This window comes from Paroedura picta, chromosome 8, assembly GCF_049243985.1.
Source record: "Paroedura picta isolate Pp20150507F chromosome 8, Ppicta_v3.0, whole genome shotgun sequence".
NCBI classification, from domain to species: domain Eukaryota; kingdom Metazoa; phylum Chordata; class Lepidosauria; order Squamata; family Gekkonidae; genus Paroedura; species Paroedura picta.
In genome coordinates, this window is record NC_135376.1 from 42,267,967 (window position 1) to 42,290,811 (window position 22,845).

At 41.2% G+C, this 22,845-nt stretch overlaps 1 protein-coding gene across 1 annotated transcript; it reads left to right on the top strand.

Annotated features, from left to right (window-relative positions):
- The first annotated feature begins 2,393 nt into the window (after positions 1–2,393).
- FAM168B (family with sequence similarity 168 member B) lies at positions 2,394–21,917 on the top strand. The gene is made up of 7 exons (XM_077349354.1): positions 2,394–2,642; positions 6,241–6,321; positions 10,255–10,338; positions 12,602–12,744; positions 14,797–14,974; positions 15,944–16,068; positions 16,974–21,917. The coding sequence occupies exons 2-6, from the start codon at positions 6,252–6,254 to the stop codon at positions 16,054–16,056; spliced, it is 588 nt and encodes a 195-aa protein (XP_077205469.1). The 5' UTR covers positions 2,394–2,642; positions 6,241–6,251; the 3' UTR covers positions 16,057–16,068; positions 16,974–21,917.
- Positions 21,918–22,845: the final 928 nt, after the last annotated feature.

Here is a 22,845-nt window from a genome sequence, read left to right on the forward strand (position 1 = left end):
TGATAGTATCTTTTTGTCTCTGGTGCAATTTCAGTACCTTCCTTGCAGCATGATTTTCTTGGAACTATTTGCCCACACATAGGATACCAGTTAGAAGTGTCTGAGGCTTAGGTTCTGGAATTTGCCTCTTATGCCATTCTTTCATGGCTCCATAATGACTCAGCCAATAGAAAAAAATAGCAGGGTGAATCTGTGGCCGGAGCTGATACAACAGTTCAGAAAGGGGGGGGGGGGGCTCTTCCTTTGTCATGGTACTTTTGAAGCAATATATCACTATTACAAAAATCTCCAACCACTAGGTCACTGTACTGTTTATTTGTTCCATGTCTAAAGAAAAACACCTCCATCTCGCACAAAAATGCACACATCTCGAGTCTTATAACTTCTTTAATGCATCTTACCATATCACAAGGTACTGTTAAAACATCCAGCTCCTAGTTCCATATTCAAGTCCATTCACACAACCAATGTACTCATGAAAGACATTCTTGTCTACTTTGCATCTTACAAGGTATAGTTGAAAGAACCAGGGAAAAGATTTGATCACAATTATACATGACCCAGTTACAATCATTCTAGATTAGAAGAAGAAGAGTTGGTTCTTCTATGCTGCTTTCCTCTAGCAGGAGTTTCAAAGCGGCAGACAATCACCTTCCCTTTCCTCTCCCCACAACAGACACCCTGTGAGGTAGGTGAGGCTGAGAGAGCCATAATATTACTGCTAAGGTCAGAACAGCTTTATCAGTGCTGGGGCGAGCCCAAGGGCACCCAGCTGACTGAATGTGGGGAAGCGGGGAATCAAACCCAGCTCACCAGATTAGAAGTCGGCACTCCTAACCACTACACCAAGCTGCTTCTGTAAGATAAACTTTGTGGAGCTATTATTGAAAATGTTCAAATACTTCAGCAAGTTTGTGATGATCAGGGTATAGTTTTGGTTTTTTACTAGAATGTGTCACAGAAATCATATTCAGTTCTTAAAAATCTTCCCTGGCTGCAAGTCCATATCAAGGAGTGCCAGTTTGGTGTAGCGGTTAGGAGTGCGGATTTTTAATCTGGCGAGCTGGGTTCGATTCTGCACTTCCCCACATGCAGCCAGCTGAGTGACCTTGGGCCCGCCATGGCACTGATAAAACTGTTTTGACCGAGCAGTGATATCAGGGCTCACCCACCTCACAGGGTGTCTGTTGTGCGGAGAGGAAAGGGAAGGGGACTGTAAGCCACTTTGAGCCTCCTTCGAGTAGAGAAAAACAACATATAAGAACCAACTCTTTTTCTTCTTCTTCTAGGTTAAGGTGACCAGATTTTAACATTGGTAAAGCAGGACACCATTGACCGGGGGGTGGGGGTTCTTGATTTAAAATTTGGTCTATATGGAGCAACAAAAAGTTTCATAGAACGTATAGAAGAGTATTGTAATATAGTATTGTAAAATATATATATATATATATATATATATATATATATATATATATATATATATATATAAATTTCAACATAAGTACAATTTGCCAGGTACCCCCAAAAGTCCCTCCAAAAGTGGGACAATCTGGTCACCTTAATTGTTCAATGCAAAAGTGATCTCTCAAGACCCAAACATTCTGAAATCTTGATATTTAAAGGATTCCTCTGCTCTACAACCAATATGCCAGAATGAAGAATCTCTTCCCCATCTACCCTCACCTTTAGGAATGTGTGGCTACTGGAAAGACTTTTCAGTAGTGGCACCAGCAGCTTAGGAATTCTCTCTGTAGGCAAGGCTTTATTATTCCTAAGGGAAATTTGCCTAATGCCATTACAGTTCTAAACACCAGGATAAATCCATTGTATTCAGTTGGGCATGTCATAATAATTACCATGCAAAAACACACTTTTAGGGAGCAATCCTAAACCAATCAATTCATAAATGTCTTGTTTTATTCTGTGGGCCTTACTCAAAAGCAAGTGTTATTAGGATTGCAGGCTTATTTTTCTTGTTAATTTACTTCTGATAGGCTCTTAACTATTTTCGTGTTGCTTTAGTGCTTGCTTTTTAAACGACTCTTTTAAATACATGTTGTATAACACTTTGAAGGCATTTTTATTTATGGAGTAGAAAGGCAGAAGACAGGCTATACATTCCTTTTTTTCCAAATAAAGGAACATGAACAGCTGCGTTGGTTCAGGGGGGTTCGCTCACTCGAGTCTGGAGGACTCAACTAGCTTTCCTTCTCCCGCTTTTAAAAGCTGTCAGCCTGAACAACCCACTCCGGCTTTCTCCCAAGCAAGAACAGGGGGGGAAGATTGACAGGTCGCGCGACACCCTGGCGCCACGTGACGGGGACTGACCCTTCGCGTTGCCGCCCCCTGCACGTGATGGTGGCTTCCCCTGGCCTTTGGGGGCTTCAGGCTCGCACGGCCGCCGTCCATCCTCTGCACCCAGCCGACTGGCGGATGTGACGTCCTGGGCCGCTAGGTTGCTGCGCAGTTCTCCGGAGAGCAGGGACCGAGAGGCGGACTGGACGGAGCAGCCGGCAGGGACCTGTAGTCAGCGCGCAGCAGCGGCAGCCGCTCCAGGCTCGGCCCCCTCCCGCCTCAGCCACCGAGAGCGAGAGAGCCACAGCCGGGCCGGGGCCGCCGCTGCGACAAACCGCCGCAGCCTCGTAAGTGAAGGAGCGCAGCGCCGCCGCCTCAGCCCCTCCCTCCGCCGCTGCGCCCTCAAGGGGGGGGGGGCTGGCAGGCGCGGGGCCACCGAGGGGAGGGCGCCCCCCGCGGGGTTGGCCGCTCTGCATTCGCCCTTGTTTCCGCCCTAGCTGCGGTTCCCCGGGCAAGGCCGCGGCGGGGGATGGACGGCCAGTGCAAGGCCCATGCAGAGCCGCTCACGCCGCCCTCAGGCCAGCCGCCGCGCTCCGCTTCTTGGCCTCGCTCTCGCTAGTCGGCGGCGAGGCTGGGCGGGCGCGTTCTGGGCCCTGGGCTGAGGTCAGGGCGCCTCGCCCAGTGGGTGTTGCGGACGCGGGGGGAATGGGATGGGGTGCCCGCTTTGCCAGGGGCGGAAAGGGGTGAGGCTGTGGGCCCTGCTCGCTCTCGGCTGCGGTGACAAAGAGCAAAACGCGCAAGCAGCCTTAAAATTAGACTGCTGCGCAGAGAGAGAAATTGCACCCGTGGTGGTCTTCCTGAATGAGGCGTCTCGTCATTCACAATACGAGAGGCTGTTCTTTAAGGCTAGTTTCCGGGGAACGAGTTCAGTTGAAATAAGTCGTGCATATTTCCAAGAATACATGTGTTGTTGGCTTGCGTCCCTGCAAACCTGTGCACACGCGTTTTGAATGAAAATTAGTGAGGTCCTTGGCCCTCTCAGTCAACTAAAAATGGTTCAGACCTAGTGGGGCATCATGCAGGCATTTGCATGCTGTACAGTGCTGTACAAAGCTTACTGCTTGCTAACCGTATTTATCCTCAGCATGATTTGTATGAATGCCCCAAGCCCAAAGTATTGATTATAGAAAAATTCATACATCTCCAGTTCCACAGTCAGCATTCACTGACAGTTCAAATTATGAACTAAGTTTTTGGTAGTTAAAACTAATTGTTAAGCCAAATATAATGTGTACCTTTGTTGTATTTAAATTACTTTTCTTTTTTAAGCCATCTTTACAGAATCCTGAGATTTTATGAGCCATTAAACTGGTTTGCAAGTTATTGGTAGCAGAGTTCCAGATCAGTGTGACAAGAGGCTTTTTAGTGAAGATTAATAGCCAAGAATCAGCTTGTATTGTCCTAATTATTGTATGTGTAGTAAAATAGAACCTGAAATAGTACTGAAAACATACTGTGATGGAACAAGCTTTCTTGCTTTAGGAATACCATGACTCTTGCCTTTCTTTGAAAGGGAGTAGGGTGAAAAAGCATAGTCTGCGGCATGCAAGAATATGCTTGGACAATCACAAAATTCCTTCAGTTTGCAGGAATCTTTTGAGAAGAGTTGCAGTGCAATCCTGTATTCATAGGAAAACCCACGGTTTTTAAATGGGGCTTATTTCCAAGAAAGTGTGGATAGACTATATATATTTTTAATTTTATGCTATTTATATACCAACAAATATTTGAAGTGCTCTTCAGTTTTGTTTGACTCTGGCACTATGACTGCTGAGGAAGAGTGAGGATTGCTTCCTTGCTGTTCTGTTTCCAGCTGCTCTGCTATGTGCTTCCTTGTTGGTAATTATCTCAACACCTACATTCCATTTCAGATAGTAGAATGTCATATTGCCTGATTCTGCAACTAACAAAATAATCATTCTGATTTTCCAGATGGGTCTACATTACCTACCCCTTGTAATTTTTCTTCTTTCATAGAAACTTACTGATACAGCATTTTTAGTGTATAGGAAAAGCAGAAAGCCCTAACTACTTATATTCACAAAGATATTAGAAGGAATTTTAATATGATACAGTGTAAGATGTAGGTAACAGTACACTTAAATTTTAGTATGCTTGTTGTCTATTCAAATATAATCTTCTAGAGAGACTGTAATTATATAAGTGTAATAAAATGCCCAGGTTCTCAAGCAGTTTGCTGCATTTCAGCCTGGGGTGAAATGACTTTGGTTTTCTGTATAGCCCAGGTATATCCATCAGACATCTGTATCTCAGTTGTAAAACTATGCAGTTAAAACTGGTCTAACTTTTTAAATGTGTTAGTAGAGGATTCTTCTTGTGAAATGCTGTAACATGCAGAGTTTGCATTGTGTGTTGGTAGTTTGTTTCCTAATTTTGAGTTAAAGGTGTCAGACTTGGTTTGATTATCCTAGGGCCGGAAACCTCACACACACTTTATATTGTCTTCAAAAATATATAGATAAATTGCTTGTGAATTCTTCTGTGTCACAAGGCTAAACTGAATGCTTCATCTTCTTTATTCATATTTTTGATTGATTGATTGATTGATTCAATTTTGTATCTATGGTGTTGACCTTACATGTATTATTAGGAGTTTTCCAGATTCTCCTGAAGTATAGTGTTCTGTGATCATGGATAGTAGGAACTGAAAATGCTGCATATCCATGTAAACTTGAAGTAAGAGAGAGTCTAACATTTGCCCATGGCTATAAAAAAAAAAACTAGATGCAGACCCTGAAAAACACTTAGTGTTACAGAGCAAGATTTTCTTCAGGGCTTGTTTTTTGGGATTAAAACATCATCCTGTTGTATATATTGTTCATGTAATACTTACATTTGTAGTTTGTGTATTTTACTATGAAGCTTTTGGCTGAAATCAAAGGAACTAAATGGATAGTATGTGGGGAAATGATTTGGAATGTGGAGAGATTTAGTATAGTTAGGGGGCAACTAGAACTGACAAGTAGAAAGTTTAATTACAAAAGTTACAATTGTAAATGATAAAGTAATCCCAAAAGGCTAATGTTTGATACATTTAATGTTTTTTTAAAGAGAATGCAGATAACCCATAGTATTCTGTGTCTTTTAGCAAACAATTTATTGAAATGAAGTTTTAGTATAGGGTATTGCATTGGTCCTGTATAACTAAACCTCTAACTTCAGAACTGGTTTCTGAGCTGTAAAAAAGCTAAAAACTCCTGTTACAAGCTTTAATATATGTAGAAACATGCTGTGTCAAATATAAGAACTGTTTAGATAATATTCCTTTAGATACTATCAGCACATCACTAACCCTTAAAACAATCAGATAAGCTGGTCCACAGGTTTATTTTGAGTTAGTTTCCCCAGCCATACACCTCAATCTGTTGGGGCAATTTTGTATCTGTGTGAAAAATTATAAGCGTATCTTTTCCAGGGACCTTTTCCCCCCCATAAGGAAATTTTTGTTCTCTGAAGTACAAGAAAAAACTTCCAGAATGTATAGTCAAAACAAGATGGTAACTAGCCTTCATTTGGGTCTGTGTGCATTTATATGCAATGGTAGAGGCATAAGGCTACACTGTAAAGATGTGGGGTGTATCCAGCAAGATTTTAGAGTGGCATTTGAGGCTGCTATGGGGGATGCCAGAAGTCACACTCAGTGGACAGAAGTTCCTTGCACTAGGAGGAAAATTCACCCTACATATGAGTGCTATTTCATGTGATAATCAGCAGATGTAATTAACAATGTTAAAGTGGAGAATAGCATTTGTTGCATGTGTAAGGAAGTGAGAAACTGAGATGAAATTAGGTTAATTGTTTAATATTCACTTGAACAATAGTAGTTAGGAACTAAACATTATTTTCATAACGTATTTCTTACAGTTACTGAAATCATGAATCCTGTCTATAGTCCTGGATCTTCTGGGGTTCCCTATGCAAATGCCAAAGGAATTGGTTATCCAGGTATGTAAAACTCGAAACATACTACTTCAGGTGTAGTAAAAATTTTAAAACCTTGGATATTGAGTTAATTTTAATTTCAACTTTCAGTATGGATCGATTAGCCAGTTAACAACTAGAGGGTATCTGAATAACAAACTGGTCGAGCCATAAAGATAGGCAAATACAGCTGTTGGCTCTACATTTAGCTCACTGGCCTTGAGTGATGTAACATCAGGTTGCATTTTCAACCCTCAATTTCTTTGGGCATAAAGAATATCAGAGACACAGGAGATTCCAGGAAACTGGTTGTGCCATTTTTCCAAAATGGCAAATAGGTAACATGTCATGGGAAGATGGGTGGAGCAACCCTGAGGCAGTAGATCCTGTGGTGAGCTACTGTGGTACTTGGCTGTGATCCCAGAAGGCACAGTGCCTTAGAGCTAATGCTGGCACCTTATTCTTTTCTGGGTCCAGGAGGCATGGAAAGAGCCACACAAACTACAGTGCTACAGTGCCCTTTGGAAAAGTTGTATGACAGTGATTGAAATTCATATAATAATAATATATTTTATTTTTGTTTCCCACCCATCCTAGATAGCTCAGGGCAGGTAGCAATACGGTTTAAAACAAAACCTCATACTAAAAAACATTAAAACTAGTCTAACTTCCAGTTGCCTAATTTGAGCTGGGAGAGGGTTTGAGATCCTTGGACAGCAGATCTTTCCTATGTTTCAGCAGTGAGGCCAGCACTTCTTGATGGTCTGTTTGGGCCTCAGTCACAGGCCTGGGGGAACATTGCTGAAGTGATTATTTAAACTAATCTTCCCTATATAGAATCATAGAAGAAACATTGATGTACTCCACCCTGAGACGGCTGGGCCGAGAGGGGCGGTCTTATAAATCAAAGTATAAATAAATAAGTCTATTTTGTGCAGTTACAATTGGATTTTTGTATTCTTGCATTATGGGTATAGGACTGTAGTCTTGGTGTTCAAAATAATCTTTCATATGTCAACATAACCACTGTTTGGTTTCAAGTAACGCAGATCTGAGGATGACTTGATATCATGGCTTAACATTTTGTTTGGGGCTATAAAATGCTTCACTTGACAGCTTAATATTCAGTATCTGATCTTGCTTATATCCTGAAATGAACTAATGCTAATAGAAAATATATTATCACATGCGTAATGCAAGATAAGGTACCATAATTTTTCTTCTGATGCATGACTAAAGGGTGCTGCTCTCCTTTTGTTTCTTCATGAAGAAATGATGAATTTGCAGGAATACTCTGCTATTCTTGCCTCACTAGGAGCATTACTATTTCTTGCAAATACTTAGCATCTACACAATGTTGATGACTTTTTGTTAAAATAGCTTCTGTAAACTGCTATTAGGATCAAAATGAATCAAAAATGAATCTGTACTGACTTTCTGAATTTCATTTGCATTTTTTTTCTAGAGATACTTTGAAAACAACTTACTAGAGGTCCCTGGTATAGTAGGAAGCCATTAGCACTACCGCATAATATTTTTAAAACACATATGCCAATTGATGTTCTCCAAGGGCAGATAAATGCTCAGCCTTATAGCTGTTAAAATCTTCTTACGGTATTTGAAATGCATTTATTTCAGCCTTGCAACAGGATATTTGAGCATGCTCACTTTTCAAGTGTATCTAGTGCTGTGGTTAGAACTGTGACTGTCAGTAGTTCAGATATCACCTTGACAATATATTGACTGGCTGATCTTAGGCAGACCATTATACCTCAGCTCTGTCCTACCATAAGGAACTGAATAAATAAGTCTACAAAAGTAACCAACAGTTTAGGAGACTTCCAGTGTACAAAATTAATGTTAGGTATGTTGCTTAAAAGAAATAGTGCAGGTTTTTCAATAAAGCTTCCGTACTTATTGTCATGGAATAATTTCTTGCTTACTTCTTTGGAGACCAAGAAGTATGAGGAAAGGTTGGGGGAGCTTGGTCTGTTTAGCCTGAAGATGAGATGAATGAAAGGGGATCTGATAACCATCTTCAAGTATTTACAAGGCTGCCATGTAGAGGATGGAGCAGAGTTGTTCTCTCTTGCCCCGAAGGGACAGAACAGAACAAATGGGATGAAATTAATTCAAAAGAAATTCCATCTAAACATCCGGAAGAAGTTCCTGAGAGCGGTTTCTCAGTGGAACAAGCTTCCTTGGGAGGTGGTGGGTTCTCCATCTTTGGAGATTTTATACAGAGGCTGGATAGCCATCTGATGGAGAGGCTGATTCTGTGAAGATTCAAAGGGGTGGCAGGTTACAGTGGGTGAGTGATAGAGTTGTGAATGTCCTGACAGTGCAGGGGGTTGGACTACATGACCCATGAGGTCCCTTCCAACTCTGTGATTCTATGATTCCTGTGACCAAATAAGTACCATTTAATACATGTATATTAATAGTATCTTGCTTTTCATTCTGTTGGGGAAATTAACAGTTTGTGTGGAGGGCTCGAAAGTTGAAGGAAAACATTATAAACATGTTTATTGATAGTTCAGTTTGTAGTATATGTGTACTTGGTACATATTGTGGAGATATAGTCCTTTATACTTGCACATTTCAGATGTGTAAAATGAAGTTCTGTGTGGAATTAGCAGTATGTGTAAGCCAGCACACATTTATGCAATTAACAGCTATTAAGAGCCTGCTGCTTATCAAGATTTCCCCCTGAAGAGTCTTGGGTGGCTTTTTGTGTTTGCCAGCTGAGAACAGAAGCACGGGTCAGTTTACCGGGCAGCCACAACTACCCACAGATTCTGGACCTATCCACTTCAAATGTATCTGTGTGCAAGTGGCCTAATCTTGATATTCTTCAAATTGTAACATGGTTGCCCAGTAATACCAGGTTTATTTCTGAATATTTTTGGCTGAATCAGTTTGACTATGCAGTACCCGTCCATCATAATAAACACACAAAGCAGATTGCTAGGCCATTTCTAACATTACTGCCTAGATATCTAAAATTCGCCCAAATATGTTTGAGCTGTATATTTACTGTACAATCTGAAAGAGTTTTTTTTTTTAAATAGCTTGGATATTAACACTTTGGATTGAACCCAGTGTTGTGCTGATAAAAAAATGGAGTGGTATCCTTTGATCACTAAATAAAGTCATTCTGGGGATCATGGGGCCAGCATATACAAAAATCATGTGAGACTCAGGGCTCTAGTAGGGAGTGAATTGGGTATAGTTAATTGGGTGGGAAAACCATTTGGATTCAACCCTGTATTTCTGTGTTTACATTTTACCTTTAAAAATAATTCATTGCCATTTAAACCTCAACCTGTGATGGTATGCATCAATCCAATATATATTACCTTATTTCATTTGATTTTCTGGTATTAGTATAGCAATTTTGTGTTTTTTGGCTGTATGAACTTTCAGCCAAACAACTTCACATATAATTTTGGTAACAGCTGTTTTGAGAAGAAATGAGTTATCAAGAGTTTTGACTTCTGTTGCTGCTGTTAGCAACTGGTGGCATCAAGGGTATGTTGAGCATTATATATACAGTAATGGAATCATGGAATATTACCTGCTTTGAAGGCAAAAGTCTAAATCCCATGACTTTCTTTACAATCCTGAGATGTTTCTCTTCAGATTTCAAATGGGGAACTTGCAGAGACTCAAGGATAAAGAGAAACATCATGTCCCCCCTTCTCTGCCCCTCAACCCTCATGCTTCTCCCTTTCTTCCCGTCTTCTTAGCTTGAAATCACGCTGCTAGCCAGCACACAGGGTTCACCAGCTTGGAGCTGGATCCACATTTGGGAGCCAAGTGTATAATTAGAGAAACAGTGATACAGCTTGTTTAGAAAATGTATAGCTTGTTTAGATGTATAGCTTGTTTAGAAAATACTATTTGGATAGCACTGTAGGTGATAAAGTAACTTATGACTGTTGCTTTTTTCCCCAGCTGGATTCCCAATGGGCTATGCAGCTGCTGCTCCTGCCTATTCTCCTAACATGTACCCTGCAGCAAATCCTACATTCCAAACAGGTATGTATGCAGAAACGTTGTTAAAAACTAACAATATGCAAAGTATTAAGACAAACGACATGAGAAATTATATGTCATGTTTGCAAAATATATTCTACTAGGAATAAAGCCCATTGTAGTGGGAATACAATGGGCGCTAGCAGGCGGCGTGGCTTCCCATGGGGTGCTGGCAGGGGTCCCTAGAAGTGGGCCTGGAAGAGCAGGCCGGAGTAAGCGAGGGGTCCTGGGGGCAGAGCAAGGAATAGGGGAGGTGAGGTTTAGGAAGGGAGGACAGCGTACAGGGCAGAGCGAGGCGTACCTGAGGGAGCAGCCATGTTGCGGCTCAGTCGGCGGCTTGGCCGTGACTTGCTGGTGTGGCTCGGTGGCGTCGGCGTCATCTCGGGAGCCATCGCGGAGCATGGGCGGCTGCATGTATTCGCCCTCTTCGTCAACGCGGGCTCGGCGTCGTCGTCCTGGTTTCGGCCGCCATCTTGCAGCGTGGGCGGTGGGCCGTCTTCGACCGCGGCGTGGGCGCGGGCCGCAGCTGCGGCAGCGAAGTGTGTGAGAGGAGGGCAACCGGGTAAGGGGGGCTAGGAGTTCGGGGCTCGGCGGGGAACCTCGGGGAAAATGGGGGAAGCGGCGAGGCGCAAGTGGGGTGGGGTTGGGTTTGGGGGGGAAGTGTGCGGGCAGCGGCAGCCGTGACAGGACATCGGGGATGGGGGTGGAAGGCAGGGAGGGCCGTCCGGGGTGCGGGTGGGAAGGGTGCGCTGGTGGGGGGGGGCGGCGAGGCAGAGGACGGCCGCGTGAGGTTGCGGGGGAAGGGCATTCCGTGGGCGGAGGGAAAGCGATGTTCCCGAAGCTCAGGGAAGTGGGGCGAGGCTCCTCCCTGGCGGCCATCCGTGCAGGATGGCGGCTCGGGCAGAGTGGAGTCTGTGGCGCAGCATCTGGGAGTCGGGCCAAGTGCCACTCGGAGGAGCGAATCAGGAGCCGCTTTGCGGCTCCTGATTCGCTCCTCCGAGTTTTTATCCAGGACAGAGCCCGCCCTAACTCCTCCCCACCAGCCCTTACTGTTTTATTTAGTCCGCGGCGCCGCACACTACGGGACGTTTAAAGATGCTTGGGAAATAATAATTCCAGGAACAATCACTGTGAATAATGGCTACTGTGTTTTATAATAATAAATATATATATAATTACTTTCCATATTAATTGGAAGAATAATAAGGATATCACAACTGTTGATGTAATCCTTTAAAATAAATTTAGGAAAGTCCTAACCTTGTGATACTGCAAAACAGCTTCTGTAAAAAAAAAAACTGTAAGCAAGCAGGCAAAACTCTTAGCTTTATGATGGTACAAAAAAGCTTTTGTGATAAACTGCGGACAAGCAAATTACCAGCATTTAGGTGTAAGCCCATTTTGCAGTTGATCCTCAACTATATCTTCCTCTGAAGCTAGCTCCTTCGAATTAACCATGATTATTACAACTTAAAGAATACCATGTAGCTGAATGGAATTTAATTATTCTACAAAAGCAAGCTTTGCTATTTAAACTTACCTATTATTCATAACTAAACACTTATATAGGAAGTGAGCCAGTCTTAGTCTTAATCTGGTACAAAACCTGAAACTCACCCTGGTAATTCCATGCAACTGCATATAAAATTGCCACATTATTAAAGCTGCAGATCACAATTATAACCTTAGTATACAACAATTAGTATATAATATATTTAATGTTATCCTTAATAGTAGAAATTAAATATCTTAGTTGAAACCTATAACAATGATTGACAAACTTTCTTCTGCTTCTAATTCAAAGAAATAATTTGAGAAACCCTGCCTCTCTCCTAAAAGCTTATCAAGACTATGCCCTTTGTGCGCTTGGTCAATATTATTATGCTCAATATAAGAACTGGATAATTAAAAAATGCATGAGCTAATATTGCTCCATTTTCTTTGCCATAGGAGCTGTTAGCATCCTGCTGGTAAAATTAGGCTGATGAGACATGCAGTTACACTCTTTTTTTGATTCTTTGTTAACTTAGCTTGGAATCTGGTTTTGTCATTCATTGCACAGGGCTTTTGCAGCTTATGGGGCTATGCAAAATTGTCTCCCTTAGATATTATTATTTGTTTCCTCTCATCCTCAGTACTTGCCTGTCTGTAGTTAAGATGTTGCACTGAGTAAGTCTGTCATGAGATTTCTTATGGTACCATGTCAAAATTTGAAGTGACTGTCAGGACAAAAAGACTACATGTGGCTATTTTATCTTTGTTTCAGGTTATACGCCGGGCACACCATATAAAGTCTCCTGTTCACCTACAAGTGGTGCAGTGCCTCCCTATTCTTCATCACCCAACCCCTACCAAACTGCAGTGTATCCGGTTCGAAGTGCCTATCCACAGCAGAATCCATATGCACAGGTAAAATCATAAGTGAGATATTTTTCATTTGTCTGTAAATAATAGGATGTTCCTAACTAGTGCGGTTGACTCAGTTATAGTGTCTCTTTCCTCTCATGCCTCATGTTTTGCTTTCGAGCCAACTGCCCTTCCTGGTTGGCTTCAGAAAGCCAACAGAAGTGCTGCTGGCTATCTAAAGCTAACCAGGTCTATAAACATAAAATTATTATTATTATTATTATCATCATCTCAGAGCCAGCTTCGCATAGACCCATTATGCACGGGGGTTTTAGCGCACATTCGGGGTGGAATGGCGACGACTAAAATCACCGATAACGCACGGAGCCAGCTGCAACCGGCCGCAGCTTCGGTGCATGCCACCGAAAAAGCCGCGTCAGTGAAACGCGGAAGAAAGCGCAGCTTCCGGGTGACCGGGGTGCAACCAGAAGCGGCGCCCGGATCGCCGCGTGCATAATCGGTTACTCTGGGTTTTGCCGCCGTCGCGCCCCGCCCCGTACATAACCGGTATGCGTCGTGTCTTCCCCCTCCGCGTTTTCCATGTGACCCGAAATCGCCGTTTCGGTGGCCGTGCATAATGGGCCATAGTGATTAAGAGTGGCAGCTTCTAATATGGTAAGCCAGGTTTGATTCCCCACTCCACCTGCAGCTACTTAAGTGACCTTGGGCTCATTACAGCCCTGATAGTGCTGTTCTGACCAAGCAGCCCTATCAGAACTCTCTCAGCCTCACCTACCTCACAGGGTGTCTGTTGTGTGGAGAGGAAGGGAAAGCAATTGTAAACCGCATTGAGATTTCTTTAGACAGTGCAGAGTGGGGCATAAAAACCAATTCTTCTTCCTCATTTAGGGGTGAAATATAATTATGTTGTATCTCTCCTACGTGTCCCATGGCAATATCAATGTGAATATGTCAAGGCGAAGATAGTTTATCATTCCCCATACTACTTAGTTTTCTATGTGTAGGGTGTTGTTGTATGGAGGGTCATGCAATCACCTGTAATCAGCAGTAGTGCCAGACTATCTCAGAGGTGGTGATAGTCCTGCAGTGACAGAATGTGTATATGAGTTGTGATAGACAACCCTTTCTACAATCTACTGGAATAGGAATCTTTTGTACCTTTATGTAGGTGTGGGCCCCTTGAAATTGCGGAATGCTATTTCCAAGTTAGCCGCATCAGAAAACCATTTATTTCCTCCTAAGAGATAAATGACTGCAATTATAAAGAACAAATATAAACCTCCAGATTTCAAATGGATTGGAGTATCCCAGTCAGAACAAGCGCTGCATTATCAAAATAGCACCAATAAACGTACACAGGCTTCTTTATTATAATATTTGTTGACCACCACTTCCAGACCAGCTGGTTCATATCAGCTTACATCATTTTAAAAAGTTAATCAGTTTTAAAAATGCAATCCCAACAATACCCACCCAGATCTCATGTATGGAACTTAGTCAGGTAGCTGGGGGGGGGGTGTTTACAAAACTCACCTTTATGCAAAGCGATTGATTGATGATTGATTGATTGATTAATAGAAATAGCCACCTAGTCTCTTTCTGGTGCAGAAACTGAGTATAAATAGATAAAATAAATTCATATTCTTCCAGTTTATCCCAGCTTCCTTCTCCCTTTCCATTACTTTTCCTTTTCTTTGTCCCTTCAAGTTTTAGGTTGTAAGTTCTTTAGGGCAGTAGCTCTCCTGCTGCATTCTTAAAGGCCACACTGCTGTCTTGCTATATAAGTAAGCAAATAAATTCCGTGTCAGACATTCATGTCTAGAGACTGAAAGCATGCTTAGTCTTGAACTGAGCCTGATCAGTAAGCTGCTTTTCTTTTAGGTATTCCTCTGAAGACAAATTGTTTTTCTTTTTTAAAAATCAGCCCTTCTTGCTTGGAAGAATTTCATACCTGCCCCATTTCCAAAAAGAATGCAGTGTTCTGTCTCTGGTTTCATGTCTGTTTAATGAATACTATTTTCCAGAAACCATTTTATGTATGCATGTTCATCAGTGTGAAGAAGTTTATATATATATATATTTTTCCCCCAACAGCAAGGCACTTACTATACACAGCCTTTATATGCAGCACCACCCCACGTAATTCATCATACTACAGTTGTGCAGCCCAATGGAATGCCAGCAACTATGTATCCAGCACCAATTCCAGCCCCTCGAGGAAATGGTGTCACTATGGGAATGGTGGCTGGGACCACAATGGCAATGTCAGCAGGTACAGTCATCCTTTTTTGTTGTTGTTCTTTCGCAGGACTGTGTGGAATTTGCAGTTCACTTTTTGAATTCTTAACTTAGTCAGCTGGATGTCACCTGTGAATTCTGTCTTTGAACATGGATACTTAATTTTTTTTAATGTGGCTTATAGGGACTGATAGTAATCTTCTGTGTATTATCTGACATTTTTAAAATGCCATTTACTCTACCATTCAGTTAATCATCTGTGATGTTGCATTACGTAAACTGCTAATGCATTGTTAACTAGTTTTTTTATCTGAAACATCTGCCCGTCAAGTTCACTTGAGTCTTCGTGAATTGTAGCCTTATTATAGCATTTATTTGGTATGCAGAATACTTTTACAAATTAGGTAACAACTTTATGGTTGGAGAGTTACCCATCAGGCTTGTGTAACCATCTGAACAAAACTTGTACGTTGTGGAGGGGTGGGACATGGTTTTAAGAGTGAAAGGTACATTTGCTTGATGTTTGCCAAGCCCTTCCTTTTCCTATAGCTTACCTCTGTCACTTAAAAAGAGTTTTGTGCTATCACATATAATTCAGCCCTGTGTTCCCTGTCTGTGAAATGGAAATTGTATGGCTTTACATTTCAGGGTTGTTGTAAAGGATCCTGATATAAGATACATGTGAAATGCTAGGCTTTACCCAAGTATTCGGTAAAAACTGTTGTCCCCCCCCCAAAATCACATACTGCTACCTAAATTTCACTCTGTTTTTGTTTTAATTGGTGTGCTGCTAGCTGTTTAATATTGATAGCTGTCTTTTAAATTCATTGGGTAAGAGGTCACTGGATCCCGGTGAAAAAACATTTTGCTTAGTAGCAAAAATATCAACTAACAAGTCATGTTCTACCAAAAGATCTAGTCAACTTGGCCACTGTTCATTTATGGATACATGCGGTAATCTGTTAGAGATATTAAATACTGAACTGTTTTTTTCTGCCTTCAGGTACCCTGTTGACAACACATTCCCCAACTCCTGTAGCCCCACACCCAGTTACAATGCCTACTTATCGGGCCCCAGGAACTCCAACTTATAGCTATGTGCCCCCACAGTGGTGATTACCAGGCAGTGTAAGTGACTGGTACAACTTTTTTGTGTGTGTTTGTTTGAAAGTAGGCAACTAATTGTAACAGATTCTTCATGAGAGAGCTAGCATAAGACATGACTGAATTCTTGTGGAGTGGAGAAGGTAGTTGTCAGGACCCATTTTGAAATTTGCAGTCTATAGGTTTGTTTCTTTTGCTGGAAATGCTCTCCCATCATAGTTATTGAATTACTGGGGATTCTCTGATGTATCATGATAGTTTTGATTTTGTATAAAATAAATTATTGATTGAGGCCCCTGGACTCGGAGGGCTTTCCAAGTTTTACTTGGCCTCCTACAGGATGTAGAACCACTCTCTCTCTCACAAGGAGGTCCTCTACTCTACACTGCCAGCCAGCTGGTTTATGAAAACATGGGCTCAGCGATTATCATTTGTCCACTCTGTCCATATCCTCAAGATCATTCAGCAAAAAGTGAACAATGCAGTTCTTGAGAAAAAATAGTGGATGCGTTTGGGCAGCTGCAAAATAACTATATTTGAAGTAACTCTTACCTTGAGAAAAAATTTTAAAAGAGTGATCAGAATCTTTTATTATTGAATATTGAATCTGTGGTACCGCTGACTGTCTGAACACAATTACATCCTTATATTAATATCTCTGTGCAAATGATACATGCTTATCTGGGCTTTCTAGTGCAGCTCGTATGGGTGCATTTCCAAAGTGTGTTCAATGAGGAAGAAGAATAGGGCTGTGCTGTCTCTAGAAACTATGGAGGCTGTTTTGCTTGGCAAGCCATTGTAACATGGCTGGTCTTAGGACTGAGGCAACTAGTGATGTGCTGCATCTGAAACCAATCTGCATGGCTATATCTTGCTGCAGTAGACCAGACTGAGATACCACTTAGGCTTTTTGTCACCCTCCTTTGCAGGTTTAGAGATGGGAGATATGCAATCAAGTAACTGAGGTTTAAAAGTTGGTGCTGAAGCCCTCATGCCTCCAACCAGGACTTATTTCTTCTGATGCTTGCAACCCTTTGCTAAACACTAATTCCAGATCACTGAAGATGTCCCAGTGCTGCATATCTTACATCTTGGAACTCCAGGAGTTAGTCTTAAAGCAAATCCTGTTTTGTGGACTGTCTTGCAATTTTTTAGCTAATTATAATGATTAAAGGGAGTATAAATTTATTGATCATATCTAGTTGAATGCATGTTTAAGAAACACACAAAGCTTGCTCAATCTACCTGCTGTGACTAATGCAAAAACTGTCATATGCAAAATCCAAAGGAGCCGAGAAGTATTTTACAATTTGTTTTACTGATGCACTGTCGTATTGTATGCAGGGTCTTAAAAGGTAGAATTGTGAAAGTGATTCTTTTTTCATAGAAAAAACATACTATACATTAGGAAGTGCTTTAACCTTTTAAGGTTGATGAAGGCACCAGTTGAAGGGGACACCATAAAGTGATATTTTCTTTTCCTAGTTCAGTGACTGGAAAAGGAATTTGTAGTTTGTAGAAATCTTACAGAGGATCTGTTTACCATGCATACCTATTCCATTTCCATTCGCGGTGGGGGGGGGGGGGAGTTGTTTTCAGTGTTATGAACATTCTTAGATAAGAATTAAATTATACAAAAAATGTTGTATGGTCATCAGTGAACAAAAGCAGCTTGTTTTTCTGTCTGGATCATCAAGGCATACTTAATCAATTAGATTATTAGGTGGAAAACCATCTACATAATGGTTTACCTCCTAGAAAAATCACTGATTCAGATGATTGCTGTTATGTCTAGAATACTTCCACACTGCCAGTAGAATCAAATTCCATTTGGTTTCAAATCCCCCCCAAAAGAACATAAAAGTCCTTATCAGCCGAAACTGTTGCAGTTCAGACCAGCTTGCTTTTGTAAAATGTACTAATGCCAGAATATTTCAGTCAGTAGGAAGGAATTGGGCTATGTGTTCTGAAGTAAGCTTCCGTGTTTAATATTTAAAGGGGAACAAACCATTTTAAACAGCTTTTTATTGGCTTGATTTCCTTGCAGCATGGATTATGAGCAAAGTGTAGCAAGAGCAGTTGTCAGGACACAAGTTGTGTCCCTCCCACCCCCCCAAAAAAACACCTGTTACTAAATTAGGAAATGATTAAGTATAGAGGTATTCATTGGTGACAGTATTTTTTTTGGTGTTAAATTTTGCATAACCTCTTTTTGCCTACTAAAATTGCATTTGGAAAACTGAGTTAAGAAAGCAGATGCAGTATTTCATTGCAAAGAACTACTTCTGAACTCTGCTACAACTTGAGTTTTTACAGAAGTACCTCAGTCAATGCTCTGGGGATATAGGGCTAGTCTTGGAACCTATTCGTGTACCAAAATCATTCTGATCCTGTATTTTTTGAAGTTTTATCGCTAAATGCAATCAAGGGCTTTCTTTAAATTGGCATCATTTAGAATACTGTAACCGAACATTATTTTCCCAGTACCTTTTGCCAGCAATAAATTTGTGAAGTAAATTGTTATAAATGCCATTCCCTTTTAAAGTTAATAATTTCTGTGTAGAATTTTGATAGTATATTCACAAGGCTTTTAAAATTGTGAAATATTAGTCTCCTTTGCTTTATTTTGGAGTGATATACTGGGGGGGTGATCATTCTTTTAATCAGATTTGGTAGCTACTCCTGTGTAGCATGTATGCTGATTTTAATGCTACCCTCTCATCCTTTCTTGGGATAGGAGGCCTGTGTACCTCCCCCCCCCCCCCAATTGAGGTTGGGGCCTTGATGGCTTAACTTTTTTGCAATAAGCACTCTTCATTTTTTTTTACTTTAGGTTTTATAAAGTTTGTTTCCATGGGAATCCCCCCCCCAAATATCCAAGAGCCTCTAGCACAACAAAAAGTAAATTTACTTTAAATCTTAATCTTGAGTGCTTGTTGCAGCTTAGAACCTTCTGTATAGAAGACCTTCCTTCCCCTGCCATTTGAGTCTGTACTGCTTAAGACGAGTCTGCTTAGCTATTCTGTTGGAAGAATCAGTTCACAAAGTGCTCCGCAGACTAGTGATAGTTTGATATGGACAGAAGTCCAGTTTAGCAAATTTTGAGTTAAAAAAAAAAAACAACTCTTGCTGCATGGAACATTTGTGAGTTTTGAAACTAGGCTATGCTGAAATGAAATCCAGTGAATGCAGCACCTCTTTCAGTCTCTTAGCTTAACTACCCTAAACTCCTTCTGCTCATGTAGCACTTTGTGAATGGTAAGGACAAAATTATAATTTATTTTTCTCCTGATTTCACATTTCCAAATGCTTCCTCTTACTTTCTGAACACCATAGTAGTTGCAGCCTTTAGGTGATCTAACTTGAGCACTTTCTTCTAAGTTGTCTTATGGGATTCATCTGCAAGGGAGGAATAGTACTTGTTGCAAAAGATACTGCACCTTCCAGAAATTCTAATCCAGGGGTAGTCAAACTGCGGCCCTCCAGATGTCCATGGACTACAATTCCCAGGAGACCCTGCCAGCATTCGCTGGCAGGGGCTCCTGGGAATTGTAGTCCATGGACATCTGGAGGGCTGCAGTTTGACTACCCCTGTTCTAATCTGTGGGTGGGAGGGAGAGGAGAGGGCATTTTCCTGGAGGTGACTCTATGCTTCCAGTAGACTCACCAGGGAAGTAACCAAAAGCACAGTGATGAGGGGTGTATATAGCTTGGTATATTGTTGCAAATAATAAAAAAGCATGAATATGAAACTGAAAGTTTGTACTTCAAATGAGTTTGCAGGCAGCAGGGGGATGTTGTGGATCTTCTCCCACTGCTTGTTCCACTCCCTATTTAGAATTCCTGTGGGGAGGGCGTGCGTGCGTGGGTGTGTGTATGTTGTAAAATCTCAGATTCATAGTATGTAGCTGTGTTGGAACTCCCCAAAAATTTTTAAAGGGGAATTTAATGCAGTAGAGACAAGGCTCAAATCAAGCTGCTGTCGAGCGAATGCAGCCAATGTACTTATCAACTGAATTAAAAAATCAGCAATAACAAAACAAAAGTTCTGGGCTTCACTCTAAACATTGTGTTTAAACAATATGGAAAGTATAGAGGAGGTTCCTATAAAAGGTAACATACAGTGCAGTCTCATACGGAATTATTTCAGTCAAATCCCATTTAAATAAGTGGGTTTAGATTGGAGTAATTCTGTATAGGATTGCACAGATAGTATCCTAAGTGTGTAACTTAAAAAAAAAAAATTGCATTCTGTGGAACTACTCTTTGCCCAAGAAACTAGTAGATGTAGACAGCAGGTTTTAGCACTAACCAAATAAGAGGAAGCTAATAAAGCCTCTGTTAATCCTGGCTATAAATGTTTAACTAAAAGATGATGTTGTGGATACACAAATCTAAGTAAGTACTCTGAGAAACGTATAAAGCAAGCATAAAAGGTGTGTTTGGTGTTGTGATCGTAATGTTGGGGTTGGGGAGGAATGGGATTCACAGCAGCTGGATTCCTGAAACTGAAAAGCCACTTAGAGTTCTAATCTTTCATGGTACAGCATTTGCATCAAAACATTTCATTGTCAGTTGGCTTCTCCAGCCAGTCTAATCTCTGGTGAAATTAGAATTGGCAAGGCAAATCATTTACTTGTTTCTTAACAAGAACTTCCCACTGCTGAATCACTGTATTTTAAAGCAGCTTTAACTTTGCCCTAGTTAAAATGCAGGAATTTTAGAGGGCTTCTCTTGTCATATACCGAACAGAGTATTTGTGGTATTTTTGAAACCAGCTTAGATGAAAACATCAAGTTGACATTTTTGACGAATATCCAGTATTTAGTGGCTGCTTCTGGAAAAAGCATTGGTTAAAAAAAAAAGCTTTAATGTTCCTGCTGGCCAATTGTCTCACTGTATGAACTCCCTGATATATCTGAGAATTAGTATAGCCTTTTACATTGGTTACTCTGCTAGGAAACAGGTGTGAACCTTTCCAAGTGACGTATCAAATACAACACCCACAGCTCCAGAACTTTGGGAGTGTTGATGCACATATGGAGCTTCTCCGAAAGCTGCCTTTTCAGTTGACTTCAGTATGTGAAGCTTATTTCCCATCCCTCCCCCACCCTGTTTGAAGTGGATGGAGAAATGCAGGCAGAGGAGTTCCATGTGTGCACCAAGACATCTTTGAAAAGGTTTTGCACCTAATAATAGGAAGTTAAGGTGGGAAAGACAGGACCATCTGACCCTTAGTAACTTGATAGAAATTTCAAGTATGTCAGTATCAGGAGCCAACAACATATCAGAGTGTTCTGAACAGTTTAACCTCTAATTATCCAGCATCAGTGTCTGTGTGACTTGTTTCCAATCTGGTGTGACTTTTGAGCACTTAGCAAGCAAACTGGAGAAGCTTCATTTAGCTTGCTGCTGTACAGACTTGTTTTTAGTAGAACGGATCTGTTAGTGGGATTTTTATTGTAGTGCTATTATTGGCTGCCCTTGTGGGGTGAAAGGGGGAGTGCATGCAACAGAGGTTCAGGAGGCCCCAGTAATAGTGTTTGTTATAAAATAGGCACAGGTTTCCTTTTTTGATAACTTTTTTTAAGAAGAAAAACTGTCTTAACAGTTGTATTGGTACTTTTTTCCAAGTTTAGGTCAATGTTGTCTTCCAGAACAAGTTTAAAGCATCACATCCGCATTGAACTATTGCATCAACACTTAAGAGTGGCAATTCCATTCTGAGCCAATTGTGTAAAATTCATTTTTATTTTTATGCAATCTGACGAGTAGGTGAGCTCAGAGTTAAATTCTTAAAAGCACGTTTATGTAACAGGAATTGTTATGTATTAATACTTCAGTTTTCAATAAAGATTGACTGTGTTGCTTAATGTTGTCTTCCTTATCTGCCAATTACAACTTTCTCCTACCCACCCCTCCCCAAACATACAGCACACATTTTCCTACCCTGGACAAGCTGATCAGTGCAGATGGCCAGCATTTGTCACATGTTATTTTGAAAGATTTTAATCCTGTGCAGATCTAGCCTATGCTGTACAGTGCAATCCTAAGCAGAGCTACATCCTTCACTTAGAAAGAGGTGGTGCTAGCAGTCAGTCCCCTCCTATTGCAGAGGGTTAGTTTATAGCTTACAGAGGCACAACTCCTCTTTATACATAACCTCAGTATCTTAGTGCAGGGGCACTGCTTGGGCCAAAATGGACCAAGCTTGACGCCAGCCAGGCATCGGCCTAGGAAAACAGTTTTCAAGGGATGAGAGCAGCTGGCCAACTACTGCCTCCTTAGCTTGGAGAGATGCATGACCTGGAATTAATTGATTCACTCGGCATAATACCATCAACAGCCATCAATGTATAAATCTTTTCACTTTCTCAATTGCCCACCCTTCCCAGTGCTTGTACAGCTGTCACCTTTACATCTACCTCTAGTTAAACCATTAAGTCACTGTGCTTGCCTGTCATCTCTCATAAGAGTACATTTTACCCAATAACTATAGCACCCTGATACCCAGCTCAATGTGTCTTCCTCCTGATACCAATCGCATGCACCCTCTCTTACCACCCGAAATGCTAGCTGTTTTGCTCTTCGACTTGCTGCTGATACAGACCTCATCAAAATTGGTAATTATAGCCCTTTCCTAAAAACCTCCCCCGTTTTTGCACTGCTTTCCTTATTTCTTATATGCTTCATTATGTGTGCATTTTTATTTCCATTTCCTTTTAATAAAAGCCTTTCCAGTTGAACATCTGTCTGATTTATTGGAGAATTCTCATAAAGGGAAAATCCTTGTATACATAA

Excerpts from the sequence above, each read along its gene's own strand:
- FAM168B (XM_077349354.1), top strand. The coding sequence starts at position 6,252 with ATGAATCCTGTCTATAGTCCTGGATCTTCTGGGGTTCCCTATGCAAAT. Across the intron at positions 6,322-10,254 it reads CAAAGGAATTGGTTATCCAG|CTGGATTCCCAATGGGCTAT; the intron begins GTATGTAAAACT and ends TTTTTTCCCCAG. Across the intron at positions 12,745-14,796 it reads AGCAGAATCCATATGCACAG|CAAGGCACTTACTATACACA; the intron begins GTAAAATCATAA and ends TTCCCCCAACAG.